The sequence below is a fragment of the Scyliorhinus torazame genome, chromosome 13, assembly GCF_047496885.1.
Source record: "Scyliorhinus torazame isolate Kashiwa2021f chromosome 13, sScyTor2.1, whole genome shotgun sequence".
NCBI classification, from domain to species: domain Eukaryota; kingdom Metazoa; phylum Chordata; class Chondrichthyes; order Carcharhiniformes; family Scyliorhinidae; genus Scyliorhinus; species Scyliorhinus torazame.
This window is the reverse complement of record NC_092719.1, coordinates 101,693,181-101,715,169: the sequence shown is the minus strand read 5'-3', so window position 1 is coordinate 101,715,169 and position 21,989 is coordinate 101,693,181. Positions and strand designations below refer to the sequence as shown.

At 46.2% G+C, this 21,989-nt stretch overlaps 1 protein-coding gene across 3 annotated transcripts in view; it reads left to right on the top strand.

Annotated features, from left to right (window-relative positions):
- The window catches only part of ift122 (intraflagellar transport 122 homolog (Chlamydomonas)), a 459,699-nt gene that overhangs the window by 86,350 nt on the left and 351,360 nt on the right, over positions 1–21,989 (top strand). For all 3 annotated transcript variants that reach the window (XM_072472002.1, XM_072472003.1, XM_072472001.1), the window contains exon 5: positions 1,873–1,949. In XM_072472002.1, the coding sequence (XP_072328103.1) occupies positions 1,873–1,949 (77 nt within the window). The remainder of the gene's footprint in view (positions 1–1,872; positions 1,950–21,989) is intronic.

The window sequence follows — 21,989 nt, the reverse complement described above, 5'->3', positions numbered from 1 at the left end:
ACGCAAACAGCGCTGTGTTGTAGTTGCACCAAGGTGGCACCTTATTTTTAGGTATGTCTGGTGCTGTTTCTGGCATGCCGTCCAGCACTCTTCATTGAAACAAGGTTGACCCCTAGCTTGGTAGCAATGTTAGAGTGCGGGTTATAAAGATTGTGTTGGTGAGTACAATTCTACTGTTGCTGGTTGCCCAAGGTGCCTCATGGATGCCCAGTCTTGAGCTGCTAGATCTGTTTGAAGTCTATTCCATTTAGCACGGTGGTAGTGCCACACAACATGATGGGGAGTACCCTCAACATGAAGACAGGAATTTGTCTCCACAAGGACTGTGTCATTCCTACCGAAACTGTCATGTACAGATGCATCTGATGCAGGCAGGTTGGTGAGGATGAGATCAAGTATGTTTTTCTCTATTGGTTCCCTAACCTCTGCATATACCTTGTAACTACAAAGCTGAGAAAATAAATATTTTCATTTGGAATTTCCATTTTGCGGAGGTGTCTTCAGACCAATCTGCATCCAACAACCTGCTATGAAACCTCTGCTCATAATTTGCCAAATTTGCTGTGACAAATTTCTGTATAACAGCTGAGACAATTTACAACATTCTAAATCAAAGAACCCACAGCATTCTTAAAGAAAAGTTAATTTGCCCTATCTCCCAATGTAAATAGATGAATCCAAACAATTCCAAGATCCAGATCCAGATTCGTACCTTCTCCAAAAATAATCAGCTCTTCCTTGGGCCGCACCCGATCTGTGGATCAGGTTTAATGATCCAAGATGGCGTGGGAGCATGGCGATTTTCTGCAAGCTCTCTCCCCCGTAACCTTTTCTTTTATCTCCTATCAGCGTTCTGACCTACTAAAAACTATTTTCCTCCTCTTATATAATTATGAACAATGTTACGCCCTGTGCTGCTCTTGCCCATGTATTTGCTTTGTTTGGCTCCTTGTTCTGTACTGTAACCAATCACTGTTTGCCGATGTACCATTTGTCAATGTCCTCAGTTGATTATTCTTTTGTCTACTATGTACGTACTGTGTACGTTCCCTCGGCCGCAGAAAAATACTTTTCACTGTACTTCGGCACATGTGACAATAAATCAAATCATTCAAATCAATTAATCAAATCAATCAATCATTGAAACCAGTCAATTAGTTTTTGAGATCTATTGTTTACAGAGTAACGAACAACAAACTGGGAGTAAAACAATACTGGGCAGCACGGTAGCATTGTGGATAGCACAATTGCTTCACAGCTCCAGGGTCCCAGGTTCGATTCGATTCCGGCTTGGGTCACTGTCTGTGCGGAGTCTGCACATCCTCCCCGTGTGTGCGTGGGTTTCCTCCAGGTGCTCCGGTTTCCTCCCACAGTCCAAAGATGTGCAGGTTAGGTGGATTGGCCATGATAAATTGCCCTTAGTGTCCAAAATTGCCCTTAGTGTTGGGTGGGGTTACTGGTTATGGGGATAGGGTGGAGGTGTTGACCTTGGGTGGGGTGCTCTTTCCAAGAGCCGGTGCAGACTCGATGGGCCGAATGGCCTCCTGCACTGTAAATTATATGATAATACCTCGGCCATCTTCATTGGCGGAGGCAATAGTAAATTGCGTAGTATACAGACCACATTATATGAGCTGGTAAAACTATGACATTGTGTTACATGGATATAATGTAATTTTAAATTAGTAAAACTCCACACTTACTGTATTAAAAACAGAAAATACTGGAAATGATCAGGTTAGGAAGCATCTGTGGAGAGAGAGATAGAGTTAACGTTTCAAGTTTGTCAGAACTGGCGAAGTACCTAATATCTGTTTTTGATCTAACTTGGAATAACTAAGCATTTTTTTGTTCCTTTATTCCAAAATACAGACATAATGATTCCATTCAGTGCATTGCGTACAACCCAGTCACTCACCAACTGGCTTCCTGTTCCTCCAGTGACTTTGGTAATTTGATCTTTTAATATGTTTAAAAATCAAAAATTTAGTTGGATTAGTGTTTTTATTGCTTGTTATTATTTACTTCAATTGTACATATGGGACGCGATTCAATGGCTTCATCGTGCCAGAACTGGTGTGAGGACGTTTAAGTACTGTTGTCGGGTTACTATGCCACCCTCAGACTGAGTTGTCGTAGTGGGCAATTTGTCAAAACCCTAAACCTCAGGCCTTTATTGTCCAATACTCCCTGCCATCCCACCTTGTCCAATACTCCCTGCCATCCCACCTTGTCCAATACTCCCTGCCATCCCACCTTGTCCAATACTCCCTGCCATCCCACCTTGTCCAATACTCCCTGCTATCCCACCTTGTCCAATACTCCCTGCTATCCCACCTTGTCCGATGCTCCCTGCCACCCTTGTCCAATACTCCCTGCCATCCCACCTTATCCAATACTCCCTTCCATCCCACCTTGTCCAATACTCCCTGCCACCCTTGTCCAATACTCCCTGCCATCCCACCTTGTCCAGTACTCCCTGCCATCCCACCTTGTCCAATACTCCCTGCCACCCTTGTCCAATACTCCCTGCCATTCCACCATGTCCAATACTCCCTGCCATCTCACCTTGTCCAATACTCCCTGCCATCCCACCTTGTCCAATACTCCCTGCCACCCTTGTCCAATACTCCCTGCCATCCCACCTTGTCCAATACTCCCTGCCATCCCACTGTCTGGTGACTTTATAAAAAAAAAAATTGAAGGTCCTTACCTGTGGTATTGCACTCCTGACACCAACTGTTAGACTCGGAAAAGTAGTCAAGGATCAAGTTCAGCAGCTTCATTGAAGATCTTATACAATCAAGAGAAGAGCATTTGCCTATCCTTCACTCAAGAAGTCAGCCAAACCCATCTCGGCTTACAAGCATGAGCGCAGAGGTTATATACATTTCAGACCCTCTTTACCACTCCTCATTACCCCTCCCACTCTTCTGTATCCTTGCCTTTTCCTAGCATGTAATGTTTATTCAAGACCCTCAGAGGTTTGCATGATAGCATTATTACACCAAATGTTCGAGGAGTCTCCTGTGACCGAGAACTGATAACAGATCACATACTCGATATCTTGGCTCCTTCATCCTATTGGGGAGGAATTTATGGCTGCCAGCCCCCCATAACAGGCTGATGCCAGCGACCTAGATTCCTAAAGCAACAAACCTTAGTTTTCCATACAGCTATATTGTTATGAGGCCTCAGCCGGTTTGACTGCAGGCCTTAGAAGCTGGATTGGATTAGATTTGTTTATTGTCACGTGTACTGAGGTACAGTGAAAAGTATTTTTCTGCAAGCATCTCAAACTGATCATTTAGTACATGAAAAGAAAATACGTAATGGGGCAACACAATGTAAACACATAAAGACCGGCATCGGATGAAGCATACAGGGTGTAGTGTTAATGAAGTCAGTCCATAAGAGGGTCATTTAGGAGTCTGGTAACAGCGGGGAAGAAGCTTTTTTTGAATCTGTTTGTGCGTGTTCTCAGACTTTTGTATCACCTGCCCGATGGAAGAAGTTGGAAGAGTGAGTAAACCAGGTGGGAGGTGTTGCCTTTTCTGTGGCTCTGCTGTAAATATGGTAGTCAGTGAGGTTGCCCTCCTTCCTTTGGATATCAATATTTTAATGCTCAGAGTCTCCAGGTATCAAATGATACCACTACTAGGTTCAACCAGCTATCGATCAAAGAGCCAAACACCAGTTAGTTAGTTCAAGGTCAAGGGTACTTTATTTACACACACAATTAATCATGCAACATTAACACAACTAGTTAAACTACACCTATCGACTAAGATAACCTGTACTTAACTTCAGGCACCCGGCTTAGGTCAGAGGAACAGTGGCTGTTGTTCGATTCTGGATCTATCGGGTCTGTAGGAGTAACTGCTGCTCAGCTAGGCTCATCCGTCTGGTAGCGGGCGTTGAACTTGGACTTGCTTCTGGTGGTGCTGCAATTGGAGATGGTCGTTGCCGGGGCGCCAGGTCCAAAAGAGGACGAACGCATGGTGGTCTCTCTTCTTGTGCTTGGGGGTTTTCGCGCTCTTTTGGGTGGTCCTTCAGTTTGGACCCCACTAATTGGGTGATCCCTGATCACTATGTTCAATTTCGAACCAATAAATGGGCGGGTGCCTGAATGGGCGTGTCCCAAGCGGTCACTGACCCTGTTGTTTACGCTTCCCTAGCACAGGGAGTGGCGTTGGAATGTCTGGGACTGTATCAGTCGCTCAAGTACCAGTCCTTTGTCTGGCGGAGATGGGCCATCAAATGCTAATCGGTCCATCAAAATGCTAATTGGGCGGGGCTTCGATACCGTCTGGATTCCTCACTTGCAAATATACATTTCAGGCTCTGAGCCTGCCTGAATCTGGCTTTGTCCATTTTACCCGACATGCTTTGCGAGCTTCTCTGTTCCTGGTTATAAGTGCCCATCCCAGATGGCTACACTGGGGTCTTTGATTATGCTGCCTGCTTTCCCAAGGCAGCGGGAGGTGTAGATAGAGTCAATGGATGGGAGGCGTGTTTGTGTGATGAACTGGGCTGTGTTCACGACTCTCTGAAGTTTTTTGCGGTCTTGGGCTGAGCAGTTGCCATACCAGGCTGTGATGCAGCCAGATAGGATGCTTTCTATGGTGCATCTTTAAAAGTTGGTAAGGGTCCGTGTGGACATGCCGAATTTCCTTAGTTTCCTGAGGAGGTAAAGGTGCTGTTGTGCTTTCTTGGTGGTAGCGTCAATGTGGGTCGACCAGGACAGATTTCTTTGTGATGTGCACACCTAGGAATTTGAAGCTGTCAACCATCTCCACCTCTGCACCATTGATGCAGACAGGGATGTGTACAATACTTTGCTTCCTGAAGTCAATGGCCAGCTCTTTAGTTTTCTGGCATTGAGGGATAGATTGTTATTGTTACACCACTCCACTAGGTTTACCCTCCTGTATTCTGACTCGTTGTTGTTCGAGATCCGACCCGCTATGGTCGTGTCATCAGCAAACTTGTAGATGGAGTTGGAACCAAATTTTGCCGCCCTGTTTGAGCTGCCAGTTAGAGGGGGTGAGGGGGGAGGGGGGCTCCCCGGCGGCCTCACCAAGGTTGGGTGGGTGATGGGGGTCACAAACCGGGTGGGGAGGAAGCACAGCTGGTCAAAACAGTGCCCCGATCTACGAGGAGACTTTCTGCTCGTGAGCTGAAAGTGCGGCCTCAGCGGAGAGAATCCTCTGGAGACAAAAAAAATGGCTAAGTGCCATTGAATAGCAGGGTACTTCTCCGGGCCTGTGCCATTCAGCGGACTTTAACGCAATCCCGCTGAATTGCTCCCTTGTTGCTGGTCAAGGATCTTTGGTACCTCTCCCTGCTATTGCTGGCAGGCAGACCTGAGCAGGGAGTGCATGTGGGCATGGATCTAAAACCAACAACTCGGGAAAGAATTCTTTATTTCTGGATCCTCTTCATTGGATTGGATTGGATTTTGTTTTTTGTCACGTGTACCAAGGTACAGTGAAAAATATTTTTCCTCAAGCAGCTCAACAGATCATTAAGTACATGAAAAGGAAAGGAAATACATAATAGGCAACACAAGGTACAAAATGTAACTACATCGCATCGGCATCGGGTGAAGCATACGGGGGTGGCGTGTTAATGAGGTCAGTCCATAAGAGGGCCATTTAGGAGTCTGGTAACAGCGGGGAAGAAGCTGTTTTTGAGTCTGTTAACTTCATTAGAGTTCTAACAGGAGATTTGGGATGGATTTTACTGGTCTTGAAGGTGGTGAATACAGGAAAAGTAGGTGGGATGAGTGCATGTCCACAAGAGAGGCTGCCTGATTTTCCATCCATTTACATTAATGGAAAGGAAATTGGGTCTGCATTCATTTTCCCAACCTCTCTCTGAACTCTTTGAATTACTAATTGAAATTGATAACTTCTCACTAATTTTCCAACTGAAGTAAAAACCTTTCCTTGTTCACCCTAACAAAACCCTTAACAGTTTTAAAATTTGTATTGAATTTTCTTTTAGACTTCACTGATTCAGTGGGAATCGTCCCAGTATCTTTAGCCTCCATTCATAACATGCAACAATTTTTACTACATTAAAGGTCCAATATAAATACAATATAATTTAATTGGAACATTATAAAGCAAAATTAGACATCGAATAACGGACATCGAGCCACATAAGGCGATCTTAGAGCAGTTGGCCAAAAACCGGGTCAAATAGGAGTTTTGAGGACTGTCTTAAAAGAAGAAAGAGAGAACAAACAAACAAACAAAGAACAAAGAAATGTACAGCACAGGAACAGGCCCTTCGGCCCTCCAAGCCCGTGCCGACCATACTGCCCGACTAAACTACAATCTTCTACACTTCCTGGGTCCGTATCCTTCTATTCCCATCCTATTCATATATTTGTCAAGATGCCCCTTGAATGTCCCTATCGTCCTTGCTTCCACTACCTCCTCCGGTAGTGAGTTCCAGGCACCCACTACCCTCTGCGTAAAAAACTTGCCTCGTACATCTACTCTAAACCTTGCCCCTCTCACCTTAAACCTATGCCCCCTAGTAATTGACCCCTCTACCCTGGGGAAAAGCCTCTGACTATCCACTCTGTCTATGCCCCTCATAATTTTGTATACCTCTATCAGGTCGCCCCTCAACCTCCTTCGTTCCAGTGAGAACAAACCGAGTTTATTCAATCGCTCCTCATAGCTTATGCCCTCCATACCAGGCAACATTCTGGTAAATCTCTTCTGCACCCTCTCTAAAACCTCCACATCCTTCTGGTAGTGTGGCGACCAGAATTGAACACTATACTCCAAATGTGGCCTAACTCAGGTTCTATATAGCTGCAACACGACCTGCCACTTCTTATACTCAATGCCCCAGCCAATGAAGGCAAGCATGCCGTATGCCTTCTTGACCACCTTCTCCACCTGTGTTGCCCCTTTCAGTGACCTATGGACCTGTACACCTAGATCTCTCTGACTTTAAATACTCTTGAGGGTTCGACCATTCACTGTATATTCCCTACCTGCATTAGACCTTCCAAAATGCATTAGCTCACATTTGTCCGGATTAAACTCCATCTGCCATCTCTCCGCCCAAGTCTCCAAACAATCTAAATCCTGCTGTATCCTCTGACAGCCCTCATCGTTATCCGCAATTCCACTAACCTTTGTGACGTCTGCAAACTTACTAATCAGACCAGTTACATTTTCCTCCAAATCATTTATATATACTACAAACAGCAAAGGTCCCAGCACTGATCCCTGCGGAACACCACTGGTCACAGCCCTCCAATTAGAAAAGCATCCTTCCATTGCTACTCTCTGCCTTCTATGACCTAGCCAGTTCTGTATCCACCTTGCCAGCTCACCCCTGATCCCGTGTGACTTCACCTTTTGTACTACTCTACCATGATGGACCTTGTCAAAGGCCTTACTGAAGTCCATATAGACAACATCCACTGCCCTACCTGCATCAATCATCTTTGTGACCTCCTCGAAAAACTCTATCAAGGTAGTGAGACACGACCTCCCCTTCACAAAACCATGCTGCCTCTCACTAATACGTCCATTTGCTTCCAAATAGGAGTACATCCTGTCTCGAAGAATTCTCTCCAGTAATTTCCCTACCACTGACGAAAGGCGCACCGGCCTGTAGTTCCCTGGATTATCCTTGCTACCCTTCTTAAACAGAGGAACAACATTGGCTATTCTCCAGTCCTCTGGGACATCACCTGAAGACAGTGAGGATCCAAAGTTTTCTGTCAAGGCCTCAGCAATTTCCTCTCCAGCCTCCTTCAGTATTCTGGGGTAGATCCCATCAGGCCCTGGGGACTTATCTACCTTAATATTTTTTAAGACGCCCAACACCTCGTCTTTTTGGATCTCAATGTGACACAGGCTACCGACACACCCTTCTCCAGACTCAACATCTACCAAATCCTTCTCTTTGGTGAAAACTGATGCAAAGTATTCATTTAGTACCTCGCTTATTTCCTCTCGCTCCACACATAGATTCCCTTGTCTATCCTTCAGTGGGCAAACCCTTTCCCTGGCTACCCTCTTGCTTTTTATGTACGTGTAAAAAGCCTTGGGATTTTCCTTAACCCTATTTGCCAATGACTTTTCGTGACCCCTTCTAGCCCTCCTGACTCCTTGCTTAAGTTCCTTCCTACTTTCCTTATATTCCACACAGGCTTCGTCTGTTCCCAGCCTTTTAGCCCTGACAAATGCCTCCTTTTTCTTTTTGACGAGCCCTACAATATCTCTCGTTATCCAAGGTTCCCGAAAATTGCCGTATTTATCCTTCTTCCTCACAGGAACATGCCGGTCCTGAATTCCTTTCAACTGACACTTGAAAGCCTCCCACATGTCAGATGTTGATTTGCTCTCAAACATCCGCCGCCAATCTAGGTTCTTCAGTTCCCGCCTAATATTGTTATAATTAGCCTTCCCCCAATTTAGCACATTCACCCTAGGACCACTCTTATCCTTGTCCACCAGCACTTTAAAACTTACTGAATTGTGGTCACTGTTCCCGAAATGCTCCCCTACTGAAACTTCTGCCACCTGGCCGGGCTCATTCCCCAATACCAGGTCCAGTACCGCCCCTTCCCTAGTTGGACTGTCTACATATTGTTTTAAGAAGCCCTCCTGGATGCTCCTTACAAACGCTGCCCCATCTAAGCCCCTGGCACTAAGTGAGTCCCAGTCAATATTGGGGAAGTTGAAGTCTCCCATCACCACAATCCTGTTGTTTTTACTCTTTTCCAAAATCTGTCTACCTATCTGCTCCTCTATCTCCCGCTGGCTGTTGGGAGGCCTGTAGTAAACCCCCAACATTGTGACTGCACCCTTCTTATTTCTGATCTCTACCCATATAGCCTCACTGCCCTCTGAGGTGTCCTCCCGTAGTACAGCTGTGATATCCTCCCTAACCAGTAGCGCAACTCCGCCACCCCTTTTACATCCCCCTCTATCCCGCCTGAAACATCTAAATCCTGGAATGTTTAGCTGTCTCTGTAATGACAACAACATCATAGTTCCAAGTACTAATACAAGCTCTAAGTTCATCTGCCTTACCCGTAATACTTCTTGCATTAAAACATAATGCATAAAACATAAATTAAAACATTGAACGTCTGAGGATCCTGGGATTATATTAATTGGAGTTTAGGAGGTTGAGGGGAGATCTAATAGAAACTTACAAGATAATGAATGGCTTAGATAGGGTGGATGTAGGGAAGTTGTTTCCATTAGCAGGGGAGACTAGGACCCAGGGGCACAGCCTTAGAATAAAAGGGAGTCACTTTCGAACAGAGATGAGGAGAAATTTCTTCAGCCAGAGAGTGGTGGGTCTGTGGAATTCGTTGCCACAGAGGGCGGTGGAGGCCGGGACGTTGAGTGTCTTTAAGACAGAAGTTGATAAATTCTTGATTTCTCAAGGAATTAAGGGCTATGGAGAGAGAGCGGGTAAATGGAGTTGAAATCAGCCATGATTGAATGGTGGAGTGGACTCGATGGGCCGAATGGCCTTACTTCCACTCCTATGTCTTATGGTATATGCACTTCAGGCCACCAGACCCGCTGTGTTCAGCAACTCCTCCCTGTCTGCTCTGCGTCAGAGCCACACTGTCCCTATTCCCTAGTTCTCCCTCAATGCTCTCACCTTCTGGCCTATTGCTCCGGTGCCCACCCTTGTCCACAAAAGGTTGTCGGTATAGCCCCAGCAATTGCAAACCAGCCATTTTAACATCAGTGATGGGCAAGCTGATGGAAACAATTATTCAGGATAAAATTGTTGGTCACATGGAAAAATGGGGGTTGATCAGGAAGAACCAGCATGGATTTCTAAAAGTGAAATCGTGTTTAGCCAACTTGCTGGAGTTTTTTGAGGAGGTAACAAAAAGAGTAGATGAGGGTAATGCTGTTAATGTGGTATACATGGACTTTCAAAGGGCATTCAGTGCCACACAACAGACGTGTGAGAAAAGGTGTAGCTCATGGAATAAAAGGGACAATAGCAAGATGGATACAAAATTGGCTCAATAATAGGAAGCAGTGAGTCAGTGGATATTTTTCAGGTCGGAGGAAGGTTTGCAGTGGTATTGGGACACTTGCTTTTCCTGATATATATTATTTTTAAATGTATTTTATCACAAACATATATCAAAACAGGCTACAGTAAACAAACACCCCAGGAAACATGCTTCCCAACAATCAACTATACAGTCTGTACAGATTTATCCCCTTTTACACCCCCTCCCCCCCATGACGAACAGCCCCTCAAACACGGTCACAAACATCCCCCACCTTTCCTCAAACCCCCCCTGAAGTGCCCCATAACTCATACTTTATCTTCTTTCCTGATTTTTTTACTGATCTAAATCATGGTGTGTCGGAGAAAATTTCGAAATTTGCAGTTGATACAAAACTAGGGAGTATTGTAAACTGTGAGGAGGACAGTGTAGAACTTCAAAAGGACATAGACAAATTGGTGAAGTGGGCAGATAGGTGGCAGATGAAATTCAATGTGAAGAAGTGCAAGGAGGTGTATTTTGGTGGGAAGAATATGGAGAGATAATATAAAGTAAGGAGTAAAATTCTTAAGTGGGTGAAGGAGCAGAGGGACCTGGGTGTTTATGTGCAGAGATCATTGAAGGTAGCAAGGCAGGTGGAGAAAGAAGTTAATTAATCATATAGTATCCTGGGCTTTATTAAAGGGGCATCAGGTACAAGAGCAAGAAAATTATGCTGAACCTATACAAGCCACTAGTTCGACCTCAGATGGAGTATTGTGTCAGATGGAGTATTGTGTACAGTTCTGGGCTCAACACTTTAGGAAGGATGTGAACACATTGGAGAGAATGCAGAAGAAGCTCACAAGAATGTTTCCAGGGATGGGAAACTTCAGTTATGAGGATAGATTGGTGAGGTTGGAACTGTCTCCTTAGAGAGAAGAAGGTTAAGAGGAGATTTGATAGAGATGTTCAAAATCATGCGGGGGCTGGAGAGGGAGAAACTGTTTCTGCTCATAAAAAGATCATGAATGAGAGGGCACAGGTTTAAAGTGATTCGTAAAGAAGCAACTATGATGTGAGAATTTTTTTTTCACACACTGAGTGGTTGGGGTCTGGAACGTGCTGCTTGGAAGTGTGGAGGCAGGTTCAATCGGAATGGGAGAATCATACCTGGCCTGAGGCAGGTTAAATTGAGGTATTCAAGAGGGTATTAGATGATTATTTGGTTAGAAATAATGTTCAGGAAAAACTGGAAAAGGAGGGGGGGGGGGTATACCAGGGTGGCTGTGCGGTGAATGGGGGGTGTTTGGTGGGGGGGTGTAGGGAGGGAGGGGTTTGTTTCCTGTTGCCACGGTTATGCTCGTTTGGAGAGCTGGTGCATACACTGTGGCCCGAATGGCCGCCTTCTGTGCTGTAACAATTCAGTGATTCTTTGATTTTAATCCCACTCTCCAGCACCTGATCCATAGCCTTGCAACTTAAAGCACTTTAGATGCAGATCCAGGTACCTTTTAAATGAGTGTTTTCACCTCAGCCACCAAGTTAGGCAGTGAACTCCAGATGTCACCACCCTCTGGCTGACAGGATTTTCCCTCCTGTCCCCTCTAATCCCTCTACCAATCATATTAAATCTCTGTCCCTTGGTAATTGGCCCCTCAGCTAGCAGAAACAAGTCTTTCCTATCTAGGCCCTATCATAATTCTGTACACCTTAATCCTGTCCCCCCTCAGTACCCTCTGCTCGAAGGAAAACAACCCCAGCCTACACAATTTCTCCTCATAGCCGCAATACTCAAGCCCTGGTAACATTCTCGTAATTCTCCTCTACACTCTCTCCAGAACAATGGTGTCCTTCCTTTAAAGTGGTGACCACACAACTGTGCACAACATTCTAGCTGTTTTATACAGTTCCATCATTACATTCCTACTTTTGTATTTAATACCTTACCTAATAAAGGAAAGCATTCCATATGCTTTCTTAACCACCGTGTCCACCAATCCAGCAGTAATCATTGACTTTCCTAATCTCTGGCTGTTTTTCTGGACTTGATTCCCTGTTAAATTATATTAAAACTTCTCTGTGCTTCTTTCAGCATCCTCTGAAGTTCCACCTGATGCGACCTCCTCATGCAGCCAACCAAATTACCCCATTCCATTCTCTCCTTGCCCATCATAGAATCATCGAATTTACGGTGCAGAGGAGGCCATTCAGCCCCTCGAGTCTGCACCGGCCCTTGGAAAGACCACCCCACTTAAGCCCACACCTCCACCCTATCCCCGTAAACCAGTAACCTCACCTAATCTAAAGGCAATTTAGCATGGCCAATCCACCTAACCTGCACATTTTGGACTGTGGGAGGAAACCGGAGCACCCTGAGGGAACCCACGCAGACACGTGGAGAACGTGCAGACTCCGCACAGACAGTGACCCAAGCCGGGAATCGAACCTGGGACCCTGGTGCTGTGAAGCAATGGTGCTAACCACTGTGCTACCATGCCGCCCACTGTCCAGTGAGCTTGCCAGGGTCTAATCTTGCCAGTGCAGTTCGCTACAGTGCAGAAGGAGGCCATTCAGTCCACCGACCTTTCGAAAGAGCACTCTACCCATGCCCATGGTATAAAATCCTGTATTAAATGTTCTGACCAATGAAACCTAGCATGCTGAATGCCTTCTCCACCACCCTGTCCACCTGCGACTCCATTTCAAGGAGCTATGAATCTGTACTCCTAGATCTCTGTGTTCTGTAACTGTCGCCAACTCCATACCATTAACTGAGTAGGTCCTGCCCCGATTCGATCTACAAAAATGCATCGCCTCCCATTTATCTAAATTAAACTCCATCTGCCATTCATCGATCCAGTAACCCAATTGATCAAGATCCCGTTGCCAACCTAGACAACCTTTTTCACTGTCCACTATGCCACCAATCTTGGTGTCAGCTGCACTGATCCCTGAGGCACACCGCTGGTCATAGGCCTCCAGTTTGAAAGAACAAAAATCATGGCCGCCATCTCTGGTAGAACCTCCCCACCGAGCCTCTGATGGTATACTTGACTTTCTCCAGACGCAAGACCGTTATCAACTCTTCCATCCAGCCCGATGCCTTGGGTGGAGAGGGGGATCTCCAGTAGAGCAATATTCGCCTCCAGGCTATTAAGGAAGCGAAGACAAGAACATCCGCCCTCACAAGCGCGGGAGAGGAGCGGGAGATTTAAAAGCGGGAGAGGAGCCGGAGATTTAAAAGCGGTAGAGGAGCGGGAGATTTAAAAGCGCGGGAGAGGAGCCGGAGATTTAAAAGCGAGAAAGGAGCAGGAGATTTAAAAGCGGGAGAGGAGCCGGAGATTTAAAAGCGCGGGAGAGGAGCCAGAGATTTAAAAGCGCGGGACAGGAGCCGGAGATTTGAAAGCACGGGACAGGAGCCAGAGATTTAAAAGCGGGAGAGGAGCAGGAGATTTAAAAGCGCGGGAGAGGAGCCGGAGATGTGCTGTATGAATACAGATTATTGTTATTAATGCTTCTGCATTTATACTTTCACAAACTTGAGTATTTAAAGCCCTAGGTGACTTGGTTCACCCAGATACGCCATAGAATTACATCAAATATACAGGCAGAAGCAGACCATTCAGTGCTGTTGGTGTTTCTGCTCTGCTCAAGTCTCCTGCCCCTTCTCCAACTCAACCAGCATAGATCTTGAATGAATGAAAATGAAAATTGCTTATTGTCACAAGTAGGCTTTAAATGAAGTTACTGTGAAAAGCCCCTAGTCGCCACATTCTTGCGCCTGTTCAGGGAGGCTGGTACGGGAATTGAACCATGCTGCTGGCCTGCCTTGGTTTGCTTTCAAAGCCAGTGATTTAGCCCTGTGCTAAACCAGCCACCTTCTCCCATATGTTAATCTAGCCACACTGTAAACATATCTGTACTTTTTGCCGGAATCACTTCCTGTTGGAGCAATTCCCACACTCTCAACACTGCATGTGAAAAAGTTTTCTCTGAATTCCCTATTTGGTTCCTTGCTGTCTATCTTAGACTGATAGCCTTTAGTTTTGCTCTTATCTACACTCTCTTTGTGACTAGCCTATCAAAATCTCCCATAATTTTAAAGCTCTCTAGAAGACCTCCCCTCAGTCTTTTCAAGAGAAAAGAGACCTAGCCCACCCTGTGGTGTTGGGTGTTCTGACACACAGATGAGCCAACACGGTTGTATATGGTACAACGCTATTTTATTTAAACTTACTATGTACAGTTTTGTCTTGACACTCTGCACGTGGGGATTCCCTGTTTGTGATTTTGTAACAGCTCTTCTCCGTGTCTTTGTCCCCAGACCTACTGACCACCAGGTGTCGTGCTCGTGCTTTTTATGTGGTTGGTGTTCTTGTGTGTGATTGGTTGTGGTGTTGTGTGCTCTGATTTGCCTGTTGGTGTGTCCATCATGATGTGTGTGTTTGAATATCATGACACACCCATCCTTTCCTCATGTGTATAACCTCACAGTTCTGGTCTCATAGAATCCTTACAGTGCAGAAGGAGGCCTTTCAGCATCCTTGGAAATCCTTTCTGGAGATTCTCCAGAGTGTCTATTCTTCCTTTTTTTTTAAACAAACATTTTATTGAATTATCAAATATAAACAGTAATATATATATAGCCAAAAATATACACACAATATAACATTTAGAATCAACCAAATACTAACCAACCCCTCATTATTCCCCCCCCCCCCCCCTCCAACCTCTAACATGTCTAGGTCATAATAGGTCATACAGGTTATACAGGTTTACAGCATGGAAACAAGCCCTTCGGGCCAACTTGTCCATGCCACACAGTTTTTTTTTTTACCACTGAGCTAGTCACAATTGCCTGCATTTGGCCCATATCCCTCGACCCATTTTACCCATATAACTGTCTAAATGCTTTTTAAAAGAGCCGGAGATTTAAAAGCGAGAGAGGAGAGGAGCAGGAGATTTAAAAGCGCGGGAGAGGAGCCGGAGATTTAAAAGCACGGGAGAGAAGCCGGAGATTTAAAAGCGCGGGAGAGGAGCAGGAGATTTAAAAGCGCGGGAGAGGAGCCGGAGATTTAAAAGCACGGGAGAGGAGCCAGAGATTTAAAAGCGCGGGACAGGAGCCAGAGATTTAAAAGCAGGAGAGGAGCAGGAGATTTAAAAGCGTGGGAGAGGAGCCGGAGATTTAAAAGCGCGGGACAGGAACCAGAGATTTAAAAGCGGGAGAGGAGCAGGAGATTTAAAAGCGCGGGAGAGGAGCCGGAGATTTAAAAGCGGGAGAGGAGCCGGAGATTTAAAAGCGGGAGAGGAGCCGGAGATTTGAAAGCACGGGAGAGGAGCTGGAGAATTAAAAGCGCGGGAGAGGAGCCGGAGATTTAAAAGCGCGGGACAGGAGCCAGAGATTTAAAAGCGAGAGAGGAGCAGGAGATTTAAAAGCGCGGGAGAGGAGCCGGAGATTTAAAAGCGGGAGAGGAGCCGGAGATTTGAAAGCACGGGAGAGGAGCTGGAGAATTAAAAGCGCGGGAGGGGAGCCGGAAATTTAAAAGCGGGAGAGGAGCGGGAGATTTAAAAGCGCGGGAGAGGAGCCGGAGATTTAAAAGCGAAAGAGGAGAGGAGCAGGAGATTTAAAAGCGCGGGAGAGGAGCCGGAGATTTAAAAGCGGGAGAGGAGCAGGAGATTTAAAAGTGCGGGAGAGGAGCAGGAGATTTAAAAGCGGGGGAGAGGAGCCGGAGATTTAAAAGCGGGAGAGGAGCGGGAGATTTAAAAGCGCGGGAGAGGAGCCGGAGATTTAAAAGCGAGAGAGGAGAGGAGCAGGAGATTTAAAAGCGCGGGAGAGGAGCCGGAGATTTAAAAGCACGGGAGAGGAGCCGGAGATTTAAAAGCACGGGAGAGGAGCAGGAGATTTAAAAGCGCGGGAGAGGAGCCGGAGATTTAAAAGTGGGAGAGGAGCCGGAGATTTAAAAGCGCGGACAGGTGCCAGAGATTTAAACGGGGAGAGACACTGCACAAGTAGTGTCTCCCACCCATCCTCCTCTAACCCCCAAAAAAAAGACTGTGTGGTGAGTTGGTGAGGTAAGCTTTTCTTTCCTTTTTCTCTCTCCACCCTTCCACCACCTCTAACCTGCGGGGAGTGTGAAAATCAGGTAAGCTTTTTTTTCTCTCTGTGATTTTCAAGTGGATAAATGGAAGGGATGGCAGAGAGGGCAGTGCAATGTTCCTCCTGCAGGATGTTTGAGGTGAGGGACACAGTCAGTGGCCCTGCTGAGTTCACCTGCGGGAAGTGCACCCATCTCCAGCTCCTCCAATACCGTGTTAGGGAACTGGAGCTGGATGAACTGAGGATCATTCCGGAGGCAGAGTCGGTTATAGATAGAAGCTACAGGGATGTAGTTACTCCTAAGAATGAAGGTAGCTGGGTGACATTTAAAAGGAGGGGGAAGAAGCAGTCAGTGCAGGGATCCCCTGCGGTTGTTCCCCTCAATAACAGGTATACCGTTTTGGATACTGTTGGGTGGGGGGGCGGACGTACCAGAGGTAAGCCATGGTGACCCGGTCTCTGGCACTGAGTCTGTTCCTGTGGCTCCGAAGGGAAAGGGGGAGAGCAGGAGAGCATTAGTTATTGGAGACTCTATAATTAGAGGTACAGATAGACGGTTCTGTGGCAACGATAGATGCTCACGGTTGGTGTGTTGCCTCCCGGGTGCCAAGGTCTATGACGTCTCTGATCGTGTTTTCAGGATCCTTAGGGGGAGGGGGTGCAGCCACATGTCGTGGTACACATCGGTACCAATGACATAGGTAGGAAAAGGGACGGGGATGTAAAACAGGAATTCAGGGAGCTAAGGTGGAAGCTGAGAGACAACCTTGTTGTCATCTCTGGTTTGCTGCCAGTGCCACGTGCTAGCGAGGTGAGGAACAGGGAGAGAGTGCAGTTAAACATGTGGCTACAGGGATGGTGTAGGAAGGAGGGTTTCAGTTACTTGGATTATTGGAGCACATTCTGGGGAAGGTGGGACCTGTACAAACAGGACGGGTTACACCTGAACCAGAGGGGCACCAATATCCTGGGAGGGAAATTTGCTACAGCTCTTCGGGGGGTTTAAACTAATTTGGCAGCGGGATGGGAAACTGATTTGTAGTCCAGGAGATAGCGTTGCTGAAGTTCAGGAAGTTGAGGGTAGCGCAGTATTGAGGAAGGTACCAAGGTCACAAGAGTGGAATGCAGGCATGAAGGTGGTTTGAAGTGTGTCTACTTCAATGCGAGGAGCATCAGGAATAAGGTTGGTGAGCTTGAAACATGGGTTGGTACCTGGGACTACGATGTTGTGGCCATTACGGAGAAGTGGATAGAACAGGGGCAGGAATGGTTGTTGGAGGTTTCGGGGTTTAGATGTTTCAGTAAGATTAGGGAAGGTGTTAAAAGAGGTGGAGGAGTAGCATTGTTAATCACGGATAGGATAATGGCAGCAGAAAGGCATTTTGAGGATGATCTGTCTACTGAGGTAGTGTGGACTGAAGTTAGAAATAGGAAAGGAGCGGTCACTTTGTTAGGAGTTTTCTATAGGCCCCCAAACAGTAACAGAGATGTGGAGGAAAAGATTGCAATGCAGATTTTGGATAGGTGCGGTAGTCACAGGGTAGTTGTCATGGGTGACTTTAACTTTCCAAATATTGATTGGAACCGCTATAATTCGAATAGTTTGGATGGGGCTGTTTTTATCCAGTGTGTGCAGGAGTGTTTCCTCACACAATATGTGGATAGACCGACAAGAGACGGGCCACATTGGATTTGGTACTGGGTAATGAACCGGGCCAAGTGTTAGATTTGGTTGTGGGAGAGCACTTTGGAGATAGTGACCACACTTCGGTGACTTTCACTCGAGCAATGGAGAGGGATAGGAACATACGGCAGGGCAAGGTTTATAACTGGGGGAAGGGTAATTACCATGCGATTAGGCAAGAATTGGGAAGCATAAGATGGAAACAGGAACAATTGAGATGAGGAGCTTGTTCAAGGAGCAAATACTGCGTGTCCTTGATATGTATGTCCATGTCAGGCAGGGAGGAAATGGTCGTGTGAGGGAACCATGGTTTACAAAAGAGGTTGAATGTCTTGTCAAGGGGAAGAAGGCAGCTTATGAAAGGATGACAAAACAGGTTCAGTTAGGGTACTTGAGGGATACAAGATAGCTGGGAAGGAGCTCAAGAAAGGGCTTAGGAGAGCTAGGAGGGAGCATGAGAAGTCCTTGGCGGGTCGGATCGAGGAAAACCCTGAGGATTTTTACACTTATGTGAGGAATAAAAGAATGACCAAGGTGAAATTAGGGCCATCAAGGACAGTAGTGGGAACGTGTAAATGGAGTCTGAAGATATAGGAGAGGCCCTAAATGAATACTTTTCTTCAGTGTTCACAAAGAGAGCTTCTTAAAACAATATGTAAACAGTCCAACTAGGGAAGGGGCGGTACTGGACCTGGTATTGGGGAATGAGCCCGGCCAGGTGGTAGATGTTTCAGTAGGGGAGCATTTCGGTAACAGTGACCACAATTCAGTAAGTTTTAAAGTACTGGTGGACAAGGATAAGAGTGGTCCGAGGATGAATGTGCTAAATTGGGGGAAGGCTAATTATAACAATATTAGGCGGGAACTGAAGAACATAGATTGGGGGCGGATGTTTGAGGGCAAATCAACATCTGACATGTGGGAGGCTTTTAAGTGTCAGTTGAAAGGAATACAGGACAGGCATGTTCCTGTGAGGAAGAAAGATAAATACGGCAATTTTCGGGAACCTTGGATGACTAGTGATATTGTAGGCCTCGTCAAAAAGAAAAAGGAGGCATTTGTCAGGGCTAAAAGGCTGGGAACAGACGAAGCCTGTGTGGCATATAAGGAAAGTAGGAAGGAACTTAAGCAAGGAGTCAGGAGGGCTAGAAGGGGTCATGAAAAGGCATTGGCAAATAGGGTTAAGGAAAATCCCAAGGCTTTTTACACTTACATAAAAAGCAAGAGGGTAGCCAGGGAAAGGGTTGGCCCACTGAAGGATAGGCAAGGGAATCTATGTGTGGAGCCAGAGGAAATGGGCGAGGTACTAAATGAATACTTTGCATCAGTATTCACCAAAGAGAAGGAATTGGTAGATGTTGAGTCTGGAGAAGGGGGTGTAGATAGCCTGGGTCACATTGTGATCCAAAAAGACGAGGTGTTGGGTGTCTTAAAAAATATTAAGGTAGATAAGTCCCCAGGGCCGGATGGGATCTACCCCAGAATACTGAAGGAGGCTGGAGAGGAAATTGCTGAGGCCTTGACAGAAATCTTTGGATCCTCGCTGTCTTCAGGGGATGTCCCGGAGGACTGGAGAATAGCCAATGTTGTTCCTCTGTTTAAGAAGGGTGGCAGGGATAATCCCGGGAACTACAGGCCGGTGAGCCTTACTTCAGTGGTAGGGAAATTACTGGAGAGAATTCTTCGAGACAGGATCTACTCCCATTTGGAAGCAAATGGACGTATTAGTGAGAGGCAGCACGGTTTTGTGAAGGGGAGGTCGTGTCTCACTAACTTGATAGAGTTTTTCGAGGAGGTCACTAAGGTGATTGATGCAGGTAGGGCAGTAGATGTTGTCTATATGGACTTCAGTAAGGCCTTTGACAAGGTCCCTCATGGTAGACTAGTACAAAAGGTGAAGTCACACGGGATCAGGGGTGAACTGGCAAGGTGGATACAGAACTGGCTAGGCCATAGAAGGCAGAGGGTAGCAATGGAGGGATGCTTTTCTAATTGGAGGGCTGTGACCAGTGGTGTTCCACAGGGATCAGTGCTGGGACCTTTGCTCTTTGTAGTATATATAAATGATTTGGAGGAAAATGTAACTGGTCTGATTAGTAAGTTTGCAGACGACACAAAGGTTGGTGGAATTGCGGATAGCGATGAGGACTGTCTGAGGATACAGCAGGATTTAGATTGTCTGGAGACTTGGGCGGAGAGATGGCAGATGGAGTTTAACCTGGACAAATGTGAGGTAATGCATTTTGGAAGGGCTAATGCAGGTAGGGAATATACAGTGAATGGTAGAACCCTCAAGAGTATTGAAAGTCAAAGAGATCTAGGAGTACAGGTCCACAGATCACTGAAAGGGGCTACACAGGTGGAGAAGGTAGTCAAGAAGGCATACGGCATGCTTGCCTTCATTGGCCGGGGCATTGAGTATAAGAATTGGCAAGTCATGTTGCAGCTGTATAGAACCTTAGTTAGGCCACACTTGGAGTATAGTGTTCAATTCTGGTCGCCACACTACCAGAAGGATGTGGAGGCTTTAGAGAGGGTGCAGAAGAGATTTACCAGAATGTTGCCTGGTATGGAGGACATAAGCTATGAGGAGCGGTTGAATAAACTCGGTTTGTTCTCACTGGAACGAAGGAGGTTGAGGGGCGACCTGATAGAGGTATACAAAATTATGAGGGGCATTGACAGAGTGGATAGTCAGAGGCTTTTCCCCAGGGTAGAGGGGTCAATTACTAGGGGGCATAGGTTTAAGGTGAGAGGGGCAAAGTTTAGAGTAGATGTACGAGGCAAGTTTTTTACGCAGAGGGTAGTGGGTGCCTGGAACTCACTACCGGAGGAGGTAGTGGAGGCAGGGACGATAGGGACATTTAAGGGGCATCTTGACAAATATATGAATAGGATGGGAATAGAAGGATACGGACCCAGGAAGTGTAGAAGATTGTAGTTTAGTCGGGCAGTATGGTCGGCACGGGCTTGGAGGGCCGAAGGGCCTGTTCCTGTGCTGTACATTTCTTTGTTCTTTGTTCTTTGTTCTTAGAGGGGCCATGTTGTTGAGGAGGATAGTGCGATACAGGCTGGTGGGCTGGAGGAGGTAGATATTCGGAAGGAAGATGTGTTCGAAATTTTGAGAAGCCTGAGGATGGGCCTGATGGGATTATATCCTAGGATTCTTTGGGAGGCAAGGGATGAGATTGCAGAGCCTTTGGCTTTGATCTTTATGTCCTCACTGTCTACAGGAATAGTGCCAGAAGACTGGAGAGAGGTGAATATTGTCGCCTTGTTCAAGAAAGGGAATAGATATAACCCTGGGAATTATAGGCCGGTTAGTCTCACTTCGGTCATAGGTAAATTATTGGAAAGGGTCCTGAGGGATAGGATTTATGATCATTTGGAAAGATACAGCTTAATCCAGGATCGTCAGCACGGATTTGTGAGGGGTAAGTCTTGCCTCACAAGATTGATTGTATTCTTTGAGGAGGTAATAAGTACATAGATGAAGTGGCTCGCATTCCAAGCATTGTCTGGCATCTTTGAATCTGTCTATATATATATGTTTCTGGAACATACCTCTTCATTCACCTGAAGAAGGAGCAGCGCTCCGAAAGCTAGTGACATCGAAACAAACCTGTTGGACTTTAACCTGGTGTTGTAAGACTTCTTACTGTACATGGATGAAGGTAGAGCAGTTGATGTCGTATACATGGATTTTAGTAAGGCATTTGATAAGATGCCCCATGGTCGGCTCATGCAGAAAGTAAGGAGGCATGGCATAGAGGGAAATTGGGCCGATTGGATCAGTAACTAGCTATCACATAGAAGACAGAGGGTGGTGGTAGATGGTAAATTTTCATCCTGGAGCCCAGTCACCAGCGGTGTACCACAGGGATCAAGGCTGGGTCCTCTGCTATTTGTGATTTTTATCAATGACTTGGATGATGGAGTTGAAGGTTGAGTTATTAGTAAATTTGCTGATGACGCCAAGATTGGTGGAGTAGTGGATAATGTGGAGGGCTGTTGTAGGCTGCAAAGAGACATTGGTAGGATGCAGAGCTGGGCTGAAAAGTGGCAGATGGAGTTTAACTCTGATAAGTGTGAGGTGATTCATTTTGGTAGGACAAATTTGAATGCGGATTATAGGGTTAACGGCAGGGTTCTGAAGAATGTGGAGGAGCAGAGAGATCTCGGAGTTCATGTCCATA